The 18,111-nt window shown below is 38.5% G+C and overlaps 3 protein-coding genes and 1 non-coding gene across 4 annotated transcripts; 2 read left to right on the plus strand and 2 right to left on the minus strand.

Annotated features, from left to right (window-relative positions):
• The first annotated feature begins 3,105 nt into the window (after positions 1-3,105).
• LOC149401942 (uncharacterized) lies at positions 3,106-3,734 on the plus strand. Its single transcript, XM_089609368.1, has 3 exons — positions 3,106-3,300; positions 3,367-3,515; positions 3,593-3,734. Exons 1-3 carry the CDS (start codon positions 3,106-3,108, stop codon positions 3,732-3,734), a joined length of 486 nt encoding a protein of 161 aa, XP_089465494.1.
• A 257-nt stretch (positions 3,735-3,991) lies between these two features.
• Positions 3,992-6,491, minus strand: LOC149401943 (uncharacterized). Its single transcript, XM_089609369.1, has 5 exons — positions 6,360-6,491; positions 5,903-6,302; positions 4,761-5,823; positions 4,189-4,684; positions 3,992-4,042 (listed from the first exon to the last, which is right to left on the minus strand). Exons 1-5 carry the CDS (start codon positions 6,489-6,491, stop codon positions 3,992-3,994), a joined length of 2,142 nt encoding a protein of 713 aa, XP_089465495.1.
• Positions 6,492-8,615: 2,124 nt separating this feature from the next.
• On the minus strand, positions 8,616-8,771 carry LOC149401944 (5.8S ribosomal RNA). Its single transcript, XR_016296238.1, has one exon. It is a non-coding gene; the product is annotated as a 5.8S ribosomal RNA (ribosomal RNA).
• A 3,358-nt stretch (positions 8,772-12,129) lies between these two features.
• LOC149401945 (ubiquitin receptor RAD23c-like) lies at positions 12,130-17,507 on the plus strand. Its single transcript, XM_089609162.1, has 12 exons — positions 12,130-12,324; positions 12,777-12,938; positions 13,288-13,338; positions 14,636-14,730; positions 14,874-14,948; positions 15,539-15,716; positions 15,815-15,952; positions 16,041-16,109; positions 16,200-16,247; positions 16,337-16,449; positions 16,695-16,773; positions 17,124-17,507. The coding sequence occupies exons 1-12, from the start codon at positions 12,259-12,261 to the stop codon at positions 17,238-17,240; spliced, it is 1,191 nt and encodes a 396-aa protein (XP_089465288.1). The 5' UTR covers positions 12,130-12,258; the 3' UTR covers positions 17,241-17,507.
• The last annotated feature ends 604 nt before the right edge of the window (positions 17,508-18,111 follow it).

The following is an 18,111-nucleotide window of genomic DNA, read 5'->3' on the forward strand; positions in this document are numbered from 1 at the left end:
CGGTCGGGATCCGACCGAATCCGATGGGATCCGACCGTCTCCGATGGGATTGGGTCCCGTCGGTTTGAAATGTTTTTTTTTTTTTTTTAAATCTTTAGAGAATGTAGTTAAATTTATTTGTGTTTGTTTTTATTTTTTTCAGATTTTAATTATGTTATTTGTGGTGTTTTGAATCATATTTAATTTTAGTTGTGTTTTGAATCATATCTAATTTTAGTTGTGTTTTGAATGATATTTATTTTCAGATTTTAGTTATGTTTTTTGTTGGATTGTTTTGAATGATATTTAGTTGTATTAGTTGTGTTTTGAATGATATTTAATTGTGTTTTTAGTTGTGTTTTGAATCATATCTAATTTTAGTTGTGTTTTGAATGATATTTGTTTTCAGATTTTAGTTATGTTTTTTGTTGGATTGTTTTGAATGATATTTAGTTGTATTAGTTGTGTTTTGAATGATATTTAATTGTGTTTTTAGTTGTGTTTTGAATCATATTTAATTTTAGTTGTGTTTTGAATGATATTTGTTTTGTTTTTATAATATATTAGTGATTAAACTTGTTATAACTCGTGTTTTAGGAGAATTTGACGTTGCTATGTGAGAGTAATTTTCCGGGTCGAATCACGTATAGTGGTTCGGGAATGTTGAAGCTTGTGAAAGAAAAATTCACAGCTCTGGATCTACTTCCAAGGATAGCAGAGACTCCGTTCGCTCAATTCTTTGAGGCGACGATGTTAAATTTCTCTTCAGTACTCTTACACTCTCTGCTTCTTCGAAAGGTGGAGTCCACGAAAAGGGGTGAGATTCACTTCGGTATCGGAAATAAACGCGTGAGATTCGGTAAACTCGAATACGCGTTGATCACCGGATTCAGTATAGAAGACGGTCCGACGGCGGAGGAGCAGAACGAGCGAAGAAGTAATAGGCTCGTGGCCGATCACTTAAACGGCGTGCGAAACGCCAAGTTCGAAGTCTTGACGAACGCGTTCAAGACATGTCAAGATCTGGAGGACGCGTACAAGCTTGGATTGTGCGTGTTTGTCATTGGGTATCTCCTCGGAGTAGAACACAACCGAGTCATTAACGACAAGTATCTCTACATGGTTGAGGACTTGCCATTCTTCTATTCTCTGCCGTGGGGGAACATCACGTGGACAGAGACGTTCTCCGCCCTCTCTGTGGACATGAAACGCTACTGTCTAAAACAAAAGGACAAATCCGCCAACGAGAACATTCTTCAGAAGGAGGCAAAGTATTCCTTACCGGGGAATTTGCACGCCGTGCAATATTGGGCGTTCGAGGCTATTCCGGAGATTGGTCAGCAGTTCGGGAATAATATCGGTGTTCGAGTACCGAGGATGCTTTCGTGGTCAAGCGTTCGAGTGGTGACACGCAAGGACGTCGAGAAGGTTTTCCTTAAAAAAACGGTAATTTATAATTTATATCTTTAATACATAATTTATACACTTATCTAGATGTTAAGTACTTACATTTTTTTTCCTCTTGTAGCTCGGTGTTCTTCAGATGTTGAGACCAAGGACCGGTGAGCGCGAGTTCTTTCAGCAACTAGAAACGCAACTCAGTCAATCGCTCTATCCGACTGAAGACGAAAACGTGGTTGAGCCACGTAATATCGAGGAAGAGATTGATTTAGTACAATCAATCGCGAAAGAAGCCGACGGACTCAGAGAAGCGGAAAAGGACGAAGAGGAGAACTTGTGGAGTGATGAAGACGATGATGATGATCATGTTTCAGATACACCGCGAGAACCTCGTCAGGTAAATTCTATTTAGTAATTACTAGTTTTAGAGTAGTTATTAGTTTCAATCATGTGAAGTAGTTATTAGTTTCAATCATTTCAGCCCACACTTCGCGCACCTCTCAGTCGTCCAGATCATCTCGCTCGTCTCGATCGTCCCGGTCGTCCCGATCATCCGGCTCGTCCCGATCATCTCCCTATGTGGTCTTTGACGGAGGATATGTGGAATAATATGATCGAGACTCAGAATCAACTTCTAAAATCTAATAATGAACTTCGAAAATCTCAGAGTCAGTTGGTACGATCTCAGGCAACCGTCTTGAGGGCTCTAAGTACAAACGGTCGGAGGCTAGAGAGAATGAGGCGATCTCAGGTTAGTTTTTTTTTATTTTTTAAATAAATTAGTCATTTCTATAAAAATTTAGTTTCTTATTCAGTATTTTGTGTCATCAACTTACAGCTTGACATGTTCGAGAAGATAAACTACATTTTCTCGGACGTGACGGGTTTATGTCCCGGGCCGTTACCAACTACACAAGCATGTAAACCTCGTCCACCTCAACCTAGTCCTCCGGCCCCTCCTAATCCTCCGGCCCCTCCTAGTCCTCCTGCCCCTCCTAGTCCTCGTTCACATGCGGCGTCACAGCCGTCGTCTTCGCATCCCTCGTGTACGACGAGGAAGCCGGTTTCACCTAGTAAAAAACGTCTCCGGCGGAACGATGCATCAGATAAGACGCTCCCGTTGTCCACCCTAGCACAGAAGAAGGCGAAAGAGAAGGTACGAACACCATCTCAAAAGCGTATTCGAAAAGATACTTTCTCCGCCGATTTCACGGATCCGACGCGGCCGAAGTATGGAACAAATAAGCGGTGTCGCCGTTCAAACCGTTGAAGGAGCCAATACTTAAAGATTGGGAAGCCGTCGTGAAGTGGAGTAAAACGCGAAAACTTGATGGTCATTTTATGCCGAGGATTTATGTGAAGATCGCTAGCGTGGAAGAAAATTTTTTCAAGCTCCTTCTCGAGAACGGAAAATGGCTAGACGACACGGTATGTATAACTACTTTACGTTTAATATGTTTTTTCATCTAAAAGTTAATTATTATGACTTAAATATATTTGTTAATCCAAATACGTTGACAGCATATTGATGCTATTATACATATGCTACGGAGACGCCAACGACAATATGACGGGTATCGTCAAGACGTCTGCATCATGGATACCCAATGGGTCCAACATGTATATGGGCGTTATACGAAAGAACAAGAGTTCAAGAAGATTGCCGACGAAACAGGCAATGAGGCGGAGATCGTAGACTGGGATCAACGACTCGTGTTTGATCCTATGACTGGATACAGGAACTCTCAAGTCTTGCAGTGGAATTGTGCCGTGGAGATTTTGTTCGTCGTGAACTTCAAACAGATGCATTGGTTCACGTTCCGAGTCGACCTCAAAGAGCTGACCATAACCGTCTTGGACTGCCAAAATGATATTGTGAAGATGAGAGAACATGCCAACAACTTCAGAACGATGATGGATGTTAGTAAACTTTAAAGTTTATAGTAAATCATATATTTATTTTCTTACATTCTCATGTTAACGTAGGATTGGTGTCAAGCGATATCGAAGGTTATGGCAATGTCGAGATTATTCAACGAGCATCCGAAGGCGGAGCGAGAGCTAGATGGCGGGGAAATTCGACTTCCACCGTTCGGATGGGTAGTTGACGATACCATCCCACAATGTGTGACAAGGTATGTAAAAAAAATTATGAAGTTTTATTTAAGAGTTATGTTATTTGTGTATAACATTTTTTGATTTTGTCTTTCAGTGGTGATTGTGGGATGTTCGCAATCAAATACATGGAGCATATCCTTGTCAACGCCAGTTTTGATACACTACGAAGCGAGAACATGAAGACGTTCAGGAAGAAATGGTCTACGGACCTATTTTTCCAATTAGAAGAGCGATGATATTTATTAATTATTAGGATATCTCTATTTTTATTTCATTAAATATTTTTGATATTTCTACTTTGATGACATTAAATATATTGGATATCTTTAGTTTCATTTTATGTTATAGTTTCATGTCATTAAATTTATATTTAATTATTTTAAAGTAATAAATAAAATTATAAACATAAACATAAACATAACCACAAACATGTTCAACTCAAAATTAAACGTCAATTTTTCAACAAAATAAGTTTAAAAAAAAAAGATAATGATCAACTTAATGAAAATAAACAAGTTTTCACTCTCTCCATGTGCATGTCTTCCTATTATGTCCCATACCACCACATTTACCACATTTCCGATGGATAACAACTTTTTCTCCTTGAGATGGGTATCGATTGACTCTTCGCCTTCCTTGTTTACTTTTCTTCGGCCGACCGGCTTGTTTCTTTTCAACTGGTGCCAACACCTTCATGTTTTTTATGTCATCCGGAACGTTCCACTGTTCTTCATTCCCAACAGGATATATAGACTCCTTGTACATCTCAATCCATATCTCTTTCGAATAGAAAGGACTGCACAACGAATAAATGTCCACACTTCTGTGTTGTGCGGATGCGATGGCATGCTCGCACGGGATTCCAAGTAGTTGTGGTAGTCCACAAGTGCATGTGTTATTCATCAAATGCACATCAAAGTCACCTCTCTCGTCTCTAACATTACATTCAAACATCCCGAGTCCGTAGGTATTCACGTATTGTGCTTTGCCGTTCAGATGTTCGAGATTATCTTGAAACTTCGGGGACAGTCTTGTATCACATTTTCTAGCAATTTCTTCTCGATTAAAAAACCATGTTTGAAGTGTGAATCTAATGAACTCAAGCAAAGTGGTGATGGGAAACGTTCTAGCATTCCTCGTCTTATTGTTGAAGCTTTCTGCATTATTGCTTGTCATTATATCATACCTATAAAAACAGTTACATATTAGCGACGTTTTGGTTAAAACACTTGTAATGATAAAGGGAAAGGTTTTAGTCTTACCGTTTTCCAGGAAAAAATGCTCTTGCCCACCGATCAAAACCGACTTCCTCGAGATACTTAGCCATCTCGACATCTTTTCTCCTCAACTGCTGAAAATGAGCTTCGAAAGCCCGCTTATTGAAGGCATAAGCGGCATCATACAGTTCAATTCCACAATGATCAGTCTTGAATTTGTGTTGGACATTTAGTTTGAGATGATGGAAGCATGCTCCATGAGAGATACCGGGAAACACCACTTCGACGCCATGTATGATGCTAACATGTCGATCGGATATGAACACCAACTCTTCAACGTCTTCACCGATAGCTTCTCTCAACTTTCTCAAAAACCAAATCCACGAAGCGTGACACTCGCTATCTACTACCCCGAATGCAAGTGGATACAACTGAGAATTAGCATCCATCGCAATTGCGCATAGCAACTGTCCACCGTATTTTGTCTTCAAAAATGCACCGTCTAATGATATGACGGGTCGACAAGACTTGAACCCTCTACGACACGCCCCAATAGAAAAGAACGCGTATTTGAATCTATCGCCATCTTTCACAAACGCCGTAAGAGTCCCTGGATTCTTTTGCTCCAACATATATAACCAAGATGGTAACTTCTGATAAGATTCTTCTGGCGTACCCCTTACGTAAGAAATTGCTTTCTCCCTTGTTCTCCACGCTTTCAAGTACGATATGCCAACACCCCATCTTGTCTTGACTTCCTCTCTTACGTTATGCGCTGAATATTCAGCCATAGAGCTAATGTTGTACTTATCTTTGAAGACGTGCCCAATAACCCAAGGTGCAGCTCCTCTATGACCTTCTGTTCGAACAACACGCGCGCAAGAATGTCTACTCTCATACGACGTTATCTGCCACATGTCAGACCACTGCACAACACCCCTCAGCTTCCAAGTGCACATCTCATTTTTGCATATGACATACCATCTCTTTTTCGAAGACGATTTCACTCTAAACTCAAAATTATTTTTTAGAGCAAAAACATGAATCTGTTGCTTCATCTGTTTCTTTGACTCAAACTCTTTCCCAAGGTATATATCTTCTGTGCTACCTATTGCATGTAATCAATGGTTATAAAATATATAACATAACATTTTCCATATATAAGTAGATATCATTGTTTTTATTACCTGTGGAAGAATGTGACAATAGAGTTGGACCTTCATTACGTTCTTCTTTGACAACATCAGCCGCTGTGAAGTCAGGGGCTTCCCATGAATAACGCACGAAATCCGTTTGTGAAACATCTTTACGAGGGTCACGTGACGGTTCACCTTGTTTTGATTGTTCACCGTGTCCTGATGGTACTGCAAAATGTTTAACAAAATCTTTATATTCTTCATGATTTACAAACTCTTCGAATTCTGTTTCTTTGTCACTGTTGAGTCCATCTTCTCCCTTGTCACTTTTATCTTCGTCAACTTTGTTATTTTGTTCTTCATCATCTTCTTCCTCGTTGTTGTGATAATTATCTCTATCATGCACGTATACTTCATCATCTCGATCGGTGATTATCAAATTCTTTCGTCTCTTGTTGAGTTCAACACGAGGCAACTCTTCATTGATAACATTTTTTCTTTTATCTACTTTGTTTGCACTGAACGCTGTGATTTCTTTCGATATCAAAGTTACACAAAGTGCATATTTTCTACGACTTTTGCACTTCGTGTAATACTTAACATCAATATCGTCCTTCAACAAAGCAGGCTCAATCGGCATATTATCCGCTTCATATGGAACTTCTAACTTTAAGTCATACTTTGATCTGTCTATATCGACTCTATTGTACACCTTGTCGACTAACCCCGTGTATGTCGTCTCTTTCGAAACTTCAAGCGGAAATGTTCTTGCATTTTTGAACACGTATAAATGTCCATTTCTCTCCCATGTGCCGTTAACCATCAACAAAACTGCAACAAATATAACATAAAATACATTAAATAAATAAAAAAACAAAAGTTTTTTTTTATTTTTTCTACATACACTATCGGATCCGGCCAGATCCGGTCGGATCCGGCCAGATCCGGTCGGATCCTGCCAGATCCGGTCGGATCCTGCCAGATCCGGTTGGATTCTGGCAGTTTGCCAGATCCGGTCGGATCCTGCCAGATCCGGTCGGATCCTGACCATGCCAGATCTGGTCGGATCTTGCCAGATCCGGTCGGATCTTGCCAGATCCGGTCCGAATTTTATCTTAAATTTCATCGGAAATCGTACTTAAATTTCATCCTAAATTATCGGATTTCATCGGAAATAACGTTAAATTCCCGGATATTTGACCTAAATCTACTAACTTCTTTTTTTCTACACAAACTATATCAACATAACTATAAAAGATGAATGAATGAGCATACTAACCCATTTCGACGAGATTGATTGAAGTGGATACTAAAAAATGATGAAACGAGAGGAAATGAGAGAGGATGAGAGATGAAAAGAAGTATAGAATGAAGTGAAGATGGTTATATTACCTTGAAAGGGTATTTTTGTCCGAAATTGGTACAAAAGTCTAATTTTAGATATTTATGAACTAGTGAGTCTAACTGAGATATTTTCATAACTTCGAGGTCTAGAAAATGAAATTTCTCTATACAAATACAATGGCGGTGCTGGTTTTTTGTTATATTATTATTTTGTTTTTTTTCCCAATAGCCTGATGATATAGATCGGAACTGATAAGATTTTCTAATAAAAAGTAATGTACCCACTTGGCTTATTGTTCTCTCTAACATTATAATAATATTACCGCTAGCTTGCCGTGGTTTTGGCACCACTTTTTTTTTTTTTTTTTGTCTCTAATCTTGTGTCCTTCTAAAAGCACACAGATACTGGTAAAGTCCCAGTTTCATTTACTCCAAGTCTTCTTCTTATATAAACCCCTCTAGAAAATCATTTACTCACAAATCTCAGCAGATATCAAACACTCCCAAGTCTCAAATATCTTACTTGCTTTCCAAATACCCAAAGCTCTCACGTAGAAATAGAGATTCCCTCCTCACTCTCTGGCTTTGACTTCTATTTTTTCTCTTGAGGAATCATGTCTGGGCTAATTGGTATGTGGACCATAGAGCTGGCCAAGCTGAAGGAAAAGGGTCAAACCCTTTTCTCTAGCGGGTCGGGTCAGTCCAATGCAGGCTCGGTGAAAGGTGAAGAGTTGAGCTCAAATAATGGATTTGGTTCAGCTTTCGCAAAAATAATTGGAGCCAAGAATTCGGCTTTGGCGCTCTGCTCGTCTGAGGCCTCGGTTTCAATGATGGTTCAGTGTAGTCCTTGAAGAGATAAATAGCTTTTGTTGTTTGTCTTTGTTATTTTTGTTTTCCTACTACAATTATCGTCGTGTAAAATGATTTTGTGTCTTCTTTTGTGCTATGTAAATATATAATTAGTAGCTTCTTATAGTTTGCTATTTTTCATTTCCCGAGAAAGAAATGTAATGCTCCGGTGTTTGTCACTTCATGAATGCTTTGGCTAATACAACGACTTGAGTGGTCTATCTCATTCTCATTTATGCCAAATATATTTTTATGCGAGTTCAATTCCCATAGAAAATGTCTTTGTTAATTGACGAGTGAACGCAAATAATAATCATCTTGAAGAGGTACGTCAAGAATCCTAAATTCAAAACTAAAAAAAATTTATAAGGTCGTGATTACTCATTTAATCGTCAATTGATTTTAAAACGCAATCCTACTACGATGCTTCACATTGTATGTAAAATTGTGTTTACTTAAATCAAACTATTATTATGAATAATCCTATTTTTAAATTAAAGTATAATTGTTTTAATGTATTAGTTGGCGCCAATCCGTGGATGACTGCGGAGGTTTGGGGGACAACGGTGCGTGACGCCCAGGCAGACGTGCCCTCGGCTTAAAGGCTTCGGGCGCAACTTGCGTTCAAAAACTCGATGGTTCACGGGATCTTGCAATTCACAACACGTATCGCATTTTGTTACGTTCTTCATCGATGCGAGAGTCAAGATATCCGTTGCCGAGAGTCGTTATGACTTATCGAATACACTCGCCGATACGATGCAATGCACTGAGGCAAGAGTCAAATTCGTTTCGATTTTCCTTGGCGCATCCCGCGCCTTTGGTTGTTAGAAGTAGGACGAGAATGGTCGCGAACGAGCCATCCTTGCCCCAAAACGTAAGAACTTATTCACAGGTCGTTTTTTGCATGAAGCAGGTTCGACAATGATCCTTCCGCAGGTTCACCTACGGAAACCTTGTTACGACTTCTCATTCCTCTAAAAATTTTACGCGTTTTCGCCTCGGTGAAACACTTCAACAACGGGAAAAGATCCTGTTGTTGAAGACGTTCGCTGCGGCCAAGCACAAATTTGATCGCGGCGAAATTTTTTTTTCCTCCATCTTTCCCACAACGGGACATCTCTATCGTTGTGGAATGTTTTGCCGCGGCAAAACGTCTACGTCGCCGCAGCGACATTCAACAACGGGATAATGTCCCATTGTGGAATGTCAAACTTTTTTTGATTCCACAACGGAAGAGTGTTCCCGTTGTAGAATCTTTATGATTCCACAACGGTAGACGTTTTCCGTTGTGGAATAATACAACTTCTATAACGGGAGAACTTTCCGTTGTGGAAGCCCCGTTGTGATATCCAATATTTGTAGTAGTGAATTGTCTTCATTACTTCATTTTAAAATCTTTTTTTTTAATAATACCTAACCTTTCATTCTTCATCTTATATAAGAATACCTCATTTACAGTTTTTCTCTTGTTTCGACTTATTTTTATCATATTAATAAAAGAGGTCAAGTTAACGGGATAAAAAAAATATACTTATATATATATATATATATATATATATATATATATGGATAATTTACAAGAATCCCCCATGAACTATTACTCGATTACCGAAGTGCACCCTCAACTCGGATTTTCAACAAAAATTACTCTGAACTCCTATATGTGTTCACTTTTGCCCCTTCCGTCAAAGTTTATCAGTTACCATCTCTGAGTTTGCACAAATTATTATTATTATTATTATTATTATTATTATTATTATTATTATTATTATTATTATTATTATTATTAATAATAATAATAATAATAATAATAATAATAATAATAATAATAATAATAATAAATTAACCATTTATTTATAAAATTGAAAAAAAAATTATTCAACTTCCTCTTCTTCTCTCCCCGTGTTCAACACAACCAAAACGAAGCCATGGACGATCTGATAGTCTTCTTCCCATGAACTCCAACTATTGGCTTCATATAATCCACGGACTGTGATTTCTTCTTCTTCTTCTTCATCGTCTTCCTCAGAATCGCGTCGACCAAATCTGTTCGCCGCCATTGATAAGTTCTTTCCTGGTGGAAAACGCCTCTGGCTTCTCCGTACAGCTCATGAACTCGAGAATCTCCGCCTCCAAAGAGAAATCGGACTCTTCGCCGTCCCAATCTCTGCAACGACGAGTGAATCCGGACCAAGTCTTCTTGTTTCCGTTGGTACATTAATTAATGCCGTGAAACCCTAGCCGAGAAGATTGGGTCTTGTTCTTGTCCCTCGCGCCTGCTAAACCCGGTGGCACAAACCACCGCTCATCGCGAACAGAGCCTCCTTGGGGCTTCCCATGTCCCGGGCTCTGCAGAAGCCGTGGACGAGGCCTTGCGTGTCCCTAATCATCTGCACCGCCTCTCTCGTGCGAGCCTCGCGGCAGAGCGAGTGGAGGATCGAGTTGTGGGTGCCCATGTCCGGCTCGACATCGGAGCCCATTGGGACTGGAAACGTCGCCGCGGCTCAGGAAGTCGTATGGTGCGCTTTGCCCAAAAGCTTCCTGGGCAACCCTGAAAAAGCTCGGGAATTCGGACTCGCTGGCACAACGACGACGAGGAATGACTCGAGGCGGTCAAGGCCTAAGGAGGAGAAAAAGGCGGGCTTTTCGACCCCAAGGCGTGGAACTACAAGCCCGCTCCGGCGAGGAAGAATTTTGTGGAGACGTCAATGAAGAAGTAGAAGAAATAGGAAATCTGGGATTTTGAGCTTGAGGGAGATTATTCAGATCCACTTTTTTTTTTTTTTTTTTTTTATTTCTTAAATAAAATAGAGATTTGATTTAGATTTGAATTAATAATAATAAAAAGAAATTGAAATAATGGAGGGTATTTTGATAACCTATAATTTAAGTCACATATGACATCCACGTCATAAAATTGTTAACAGAGTTAGTAAAAATTTGACGGAAGGGGCAAAAGTGAACACATATAGGAGTTCAGAGTAATTTTTGTTGAAAATCCGAGTTGAGGGTGCACTTCGTTAATCGAGTAATAGTTCAGGGGGGATTCTTGTAAATTATCTTATATATATATATATATATATATATATATATATATATATATATATATATATATATATGGAGTACACTATTTTTGGAGGTCCATTATATAGACATATTTACAATTTTTATATTAGTATATAGCCAACGTTTCGTAAATTTTAGATAAATAACTACGTTCATGTATTTACACATGTAAATTGACGTAGATATCCTCCCTTTTTTTCAATGAAAGGGTAAAATAGGAATGTCACGTCCTTTTTTTATGGCTATTCACCTAAGATTTACGAAACATGAGCTATATAACAATTTCAAACGTTTTAGTTACTTAAATTAGTTACCTAATTTTTAGATTTTTGGGTTTTATCTTTCCTAATCCTTTACATTCTTTTTCCTTTCAATTTGTTTTTGTTAATTTTATTATATAATTTCATGTTTGTGTTTGCCGATATTTTTTATTTTGTCAACATTATAAAAAATATATATGTCGACTAAAAAATCCTTCGGGATATAAAAAAAATTTAAAAAACTTTGTTGATTACAAAATGGAGAAGTTGAAATTTTTTTTTTATTTAGTAAAAGCGTAAATCAAACTCAAGCAAAGAGTCGAATGAAAATAAGTAATTGTTAATTAGCGTAATTAGAGAAAGGAGGGACGAATTTTGTGTGTTTTATTCATATGATAATACAATGGGATTACACAAGTGATATGCTAGTAATATTCAAAAGTCCAATTTTGAATATTTTTCAATTAAAATATATGATCTTGATATTTTTTTCAATTTTGAGGTCTACAAAATTAAATTTCTATTATTAAAACTTTGAATCCTTAAAAAAAAAAAAAACTCAAAATGTATCTAAAGAAGGAACGGATTTTACACACGCTCACTGGAACGCCGCGAAGGCTCACAATAGCCCTATCCACATTCCACGTCACCAACCTCTCAGATCTTTATAGCGAGTAAATACAACTATACATCGTAGCGCGTGAAATTCAATTAGATATATAAACAGTGAAGTTTGTGCTCTTTTTTCTTCTTTGTTCCAAATCGATCCTTTCTTTTTCTTCAGCCTCTCTCTCTATTTGCTTGTACGTTCGGTCTCATCTCTGATGCTCTGTTTCCAATCGAGAGTCACAATTTCTGGCCAATAACAGTCTCTCAGACTAGAAGATGAAGGTTTTCGTCAAGACTCTCAAAGGCACTCACTTTGAAATCGAAGTGAATCCTCAGGACACGGTCTGAACCACGAATCCCTAGATTTTTAATCGCTTTTTTCAATTCTATTTTTAATCTCGATTTATCCACCTTCGCTTTTGATCTCGTGAATTTATTGAATCTCAACTCCATTATTTTTTTTTAATCTCTGCTAGGTGGAGTTTATTTCCCCCACTCTTAGTGATTAATCACTGATTAAGTCGATTGGGGTCTGAATTCGAATCTGTTAATTAGTTAATCAGTCAATCGGTTAGGCATAAAGTTGAATTCAGAGGTAGAAATACTTTTTTTTTTGAACTATCTGCAAAAATTAAGGGAAATTGCAAGTTGGGTTTGGTTACATTTCTCATAGCAGTTGTCATAAGTAGATGAGCTGTGATGTGATGTTTGGATTCGAACATTGTATATTGAGAACATCTTTTGCATTATATTTGAATAAAAAAATTGAACTAACAAGACCGAATGCTTAACAGGTCTCTGATGTAAAGAAATCCATAGAAACATGTCAAGGTTCAGAGGTATATCCTGCTGGGCTTCAGATGCTCATTCACCAAGGAAAAGTTCTTAAGGATGGAACAACATTGGAGGAGAACAAAGTCGCGGAAAATAGCTTCATCGTCATAATGTTAACAAAGGTAGTGCTTGTTTTGTAACCCCGTCCCAAGTGCTAACAGTAATCTATAAAGTTTCGAGTTTTATATGACCCTGCTTTTATTTTATGTAATCATACGAACGTGCCTTTTGAATTATTCTTATGGTGGCTTAGTTTAGAAGTATTGTGGTAAATTTAGGAGATGAAGAGCTATTACCATTGTGGGTGTAGCCTGTAGTAGATAATGTTGTGTTTTTCAGATGATGGTTTTCTTTCAGTCTGTCACTATCCTTTTGTTCCCACTTTTGTTTACTGTAATCAGTCAATTTATGTCCCTTTTGTCAGAGGAATTGGATAATTTATGTTGTTTATTTGCACCTGAACATATGCAGAGTAAAGGCTCGTCCAGTGGTGCATCAGCTCCAACGAGTACATCGACTAAGGTATTCGAAATATTTTAAATGATTTTATTTGTTGTTTTCGTTATGACGGTTGTTGTGCTGGTAGATATATTAGCTAGCTTCGGTGATATTTTACAGCTTGGTAAATATTTCTATAATTGTCAATTATTAAAAGCGATTTTAGTTTTCATGCTACATAGGATTAGCTTCTACTAAGTTACATTGTTATAGCCAGGAGGTTTGTTTTGTCCCATGAGGTTTGGGGTTCGATTTCCTCACAAGATACTTGTGTTTCCTCATCCTAAAGGTTTTGGGGTGGGCTGGTGCACAATTAAAAAAATAAAAAATAAAGCTTGAGTTACAGTACTGTAAAAGTTTATGCACTTAATGTTTCTCTGATACCATTTTTTAATCAAAAAATTAGAAAAATAGCCAACTTAAACGTTTGATATTGCTAAATAGCCAAGGTTTGGTAAATATTAAGTAAATAGCCATAAATGATGACGTGTCTTAATATGGCAGTGGCTATTTACTTGATATTTACGTTTGTAAATATATAAAAATGGCTATTTACCTACTATTTACCAAACCTTGGCTATTTAGCAATTCTCAACGTTTAAATTGGCTATTTTGCTAAATTACCCTTTTTTAATACTGTAAAATTAAAATACCGTTTAGGTTCAGTCGTATAAGTCTCCTAGTTAGGATTGAAAGTTGAAACTAAGGAACACCATAACATCACCTTGGATGGATTGTAACGAATATGTTAAACCTTTTTTCTGGCTACAAATGTTTAGTTTCTGGAAATCGCCGATCCTTAGAGTATGTAGTCTTCTGTCAAGTAATTACTGTTCCCACTTGTTCTTGGTTGCATGCTTGAGATTCCCGTTGGGCAAAGAGTTTAGGAACTTACAGCGCTGGATTTACCTTTGTTCAACATATGTATTTCGTATTAGGGTCACCAGTTGGCTGCAAACCTTTGGGCAACATATGTATTTCCAAGTAATGCGTCCAAACATTTTTGGTTGGCGTGTGCGAGGTGTGACTTACTCCTCGGTTCCTTTAATTTACAAAGGTTTATATTTGAGTAATTCGAACACTCTCAAACCCAACGATGCTTTCTATCGATTTGTCATTAAATTATCCACCGGCTGAACCCGACAATGTTTGTGAGGGGAATGTTTGGGTGTATTTTGTGGTGGGAATACTTCTGAATCGATGATGACTTCTGTTATGGATTCCTATTTTCTAAGTGCGCTTAGAATGCAACCGATTTTTTTCTTGCTTTGAAATTAGTCATCTATGGCGACCGACTGATTTTTGCATCTTTTATATGCAGGCCCCACAAACAAGTGTCGCTGCTCCTGCACCGACCCCGACACCACCTCCCCCAGCAGCGACGGTGACACCAGTTCCTGTAGCAACTCTTGCGCCGTGAGTTCTATCTCGACATGTGAAATTTGTTGTCTTCTTTCTCGTCTTTGCGCTGAAAGATCTATTTAAACACGTAAATTTTGTCAATTTTTTTTTTCTTTTTCTGCAAGTTTTTAATTTTTTTTTTTTTTTTTTGCTTTCAGCTCTATCCCAGTTACAACACCTTCTCCTGCTGCTCCTCCAGCTCCGACTCCAGCGGCTGCTGCAACAGCCGTAGAGTACGTTTCTCCTTGGACTTGTTTCTTCACTTACTTTTCCTCTATGACTTTTCACCATGAGTAGTCCCTGAAAGATTTCACAACTGACATATTGTTCCGTAAACGAATTTTTTTATCAGCAAAATTACTTCGGACTATTGATTTTGTAGCATTTCAGCCATTTTCATATTCTAATCAAACTTTTAAAGGAAATATATCAACTTAGGACTTAGAACATAGATTCCAACTTCAGAAACTTGTTAATATTAAACTTGTCATTAGAACGAGTAAAGTGCTATAAAATCAGTAGTTTTAAGACCATATTCCTAAAAATAAAAAATTAGATTAGGGACCAAAATGACAGTCGGATAATAGTCAGGGACTACATGTTCTAAAACGCGTCCCGTTCCCGTTTCAACTGGTTTATAAACTCGTCATTAAAACGAGTAAAGTGCTATAAAATCAGTAGCTTCAAGACTACATTCCTCAAAAAATTAGATTAGGGACCAAAATGAGACTCGGATAATAGTCAGTGACTATATGCGCTAAAACGCGTCCCGTTTCAACTGGTTGATAATTCAGACATTGTGTGTGTATGCAAAATGATACAGGTCGGACGCGAATGCCTACGGCCAAGCGGCGTCTAACTTGGTAGCCGGAAGCAACTTGGAGTCCACTGTTCAGCAGATCCTGGATATGGGTGGCGGCACTTGGGATAGGGATACAGTTATCCGTGCTTTGCGCGCTGCTTTTAACAACCCCGAGAGAGCCGTTGATTATCTCTATTCCGTAAGTCAGATGTGCTTCAGTGCCTGATTCATAAACTGGACGTTTGCTCCATTGTGTTAAAAATTTGTGGTTTCTCTCTGATGAATGACATGAATTAGGGAATCCCCGAGCAAGCTGATATTCCAGCTGTGGCCCGAGCCCCGGCTAGCGGGCAACCTGCTGACCTTCCAAATCAACCTCCCGCCCCCATTGCTCCAAGTGGACCTAATGCGAATCCGTTAGATCTCTTTCCTCAAGTGGGTATTTGTTCAGATTTGTTTTTTATTGTCAGTCTTTAAGACCGTTCGTTGGCGATTTTGACTTGTTAAATGTGTCGAACAACAGGGCTTACCAAATATGGGGACCGGCGCTGCTGGTGCGGGTACTCTTGATTTTTTACGCAACAGTCAACAGGTCTCTCTCTCTCTCTCTCTATATATATATATATATATATGTATATATGCGCCCGAAAGATAAGTTTACTTTGTTCATTGGTCTTGTCAGTTTAACATGCTGCGATCCATGGTGCAAGCGAACCCACAAATATTGCAGGTTTATTTTCTTTTTTCTAAATGTAATATATGTATGAAAATTATCTTCTTCAAGCTGCCCTGTAGTCCTGAATATACTTTGTGTTACAGCCTATGCTTCAAGAGCTAGCGAAACAGAATCCTCATCTCATGAGGTTAATCCAGGAACATCAAGCCGACTTCCTTCGCCTTATAAATGAGCCTGTAGAGGGTGGTGCAGAAGGGTGAGGATTATCTTCCTTGTACTCTCAGTTCTCACAATAACAATTCCAACAATTTATTTCATTTTCTTATTTTGAATATGATTATAGCCAAGAAACTTTCTTGGCTACAAGTATCTATGAACTGCTCTATTGCATCCTTATTATTATGTAGTTTCCCATATAATATTAGGCAAGAAAGAAGTTCTGAATGCTCAAAGTGAACGGGTATTCTATTTTAAATATTTATTGTTAATTATCTGCTACAGAAATCCACTCGGGGATATTGGTGGACAAATGCCACAGGCGGTTACTGTCACCCCTGAAGAACGTGAAGCCATTGAGCGAGTAAGTTTCCCTTGAATGCTTGATATAGAAATTGAGATTCACCCGTGGTTATAGAAACCTCAACAACTGTAAATATATAAATAGTTAAATACATAAATATGGAGGCATGTTAAATAGTTAAATACATAAATATGGAGGCAAGTAGAAAAAAGATATTAGAAATATGGAGACAATGATCATAATTCTCTGCTAAATTCGTATAGGTACATAATCAATCACTTGGATAAATCTTTTTTACTTGCTGTATATATTCTCTGAAGTTACTGACATATCATGTTAGTGCAATAATAGATTAGCTTCTCCTTGTTTTTCTTCTAGTCTGACTATGTTAGTCTGAAATCATAATTCAGCTTGAAGCAATGGGGTTCGATAGAGCGACGGTGTTGGAAGTTTTCTTCGCCTGCAACAAAAACGAGGAGTTGGCCGCGAACTACCTCTTAGATAACATGCACGACTACGAGGATTGACGAAGAACTGGATTTTCCTTCTTCCTCTTATACCCTTTTTTATTTATTTAAGAAAAATTGTCTGAAACGTTAATTTTTCTCTGAAAGCATTTTTTTTTTCTTCGTTGTTTGGACTTGGAGTCAATGATGTGGAGTGTCTTGGAGTGGACGAGGGGTGCTAAGAAGTTGTATCTTTCTGTTACTTTTTTTTTTTTTCCCCCCTTAGGATTCATTTGTAAGTGCTATAAAAATATAGTTTTCAGTATCATTGTTAATTTGCTCTGTGCATAGACTGTCTTGTATTCTTTAATTCTGAGAGGTTCTGTTTGGTTTGTGCATTAACATTTGTCACTATATTTCCATAGTCACTTAAGTAGCTATTGAACAAGCCTGCACAAAATTGAGTTCAATACTTATATTTACTAATTGCTAAATGAGTCATTTTCCGCCGTCAGAAAATGACCTTTGCAAAAGCAAAGTTATGCACGTTGCCGTGCACCCCTATGCCTCACCGTGCGCACGATTCGCCATGTACATGACTCACCGAGCCCTCGCCGGCCCGGTGACTCCCCTTTTTGACGCGTTCTCGGGTCGGCCAAGTCCTTGCCGGCCTTGTGACTCCCTTTTTTAACGCGTTTCCGGGCCAATCAAACCCTTGCCGGCCCGGTGACACCCTCCGGCCCACGTCTCCAGGATGGCCACGCCATTGCCGGCCCGGGAACACCTCTTCCCATGAATCAATCTGGACCTGCCAAGCCCTGTTGGTCTGTGAGACTCCTTCTCGAGCATGGCACTGGGCCGACCAAGCCCTGTCGGCTCGGGACACTCCTTCCTGTGCTCCAGCCCGGGCCATGCCTTGTCGGCTTGGGAAACCCCCCTCTCGTGCGCCAAA

This window comes from Urtica dioica, chromosome 3 (assembly GCF_054948205.1).
Source record: "Urtica dioica subsp. dioica isolate 48M chromosome 3, U.dioica_male_clone48M_v1_H2, whole genome shotgun sequence".
NCBI classification, from domain to species: Eukaryota; Viridiplantae; Streptophyta; class Magnoliopsida; order Rosales; family Urticaceae; genus Urtica; species Urtica dioica.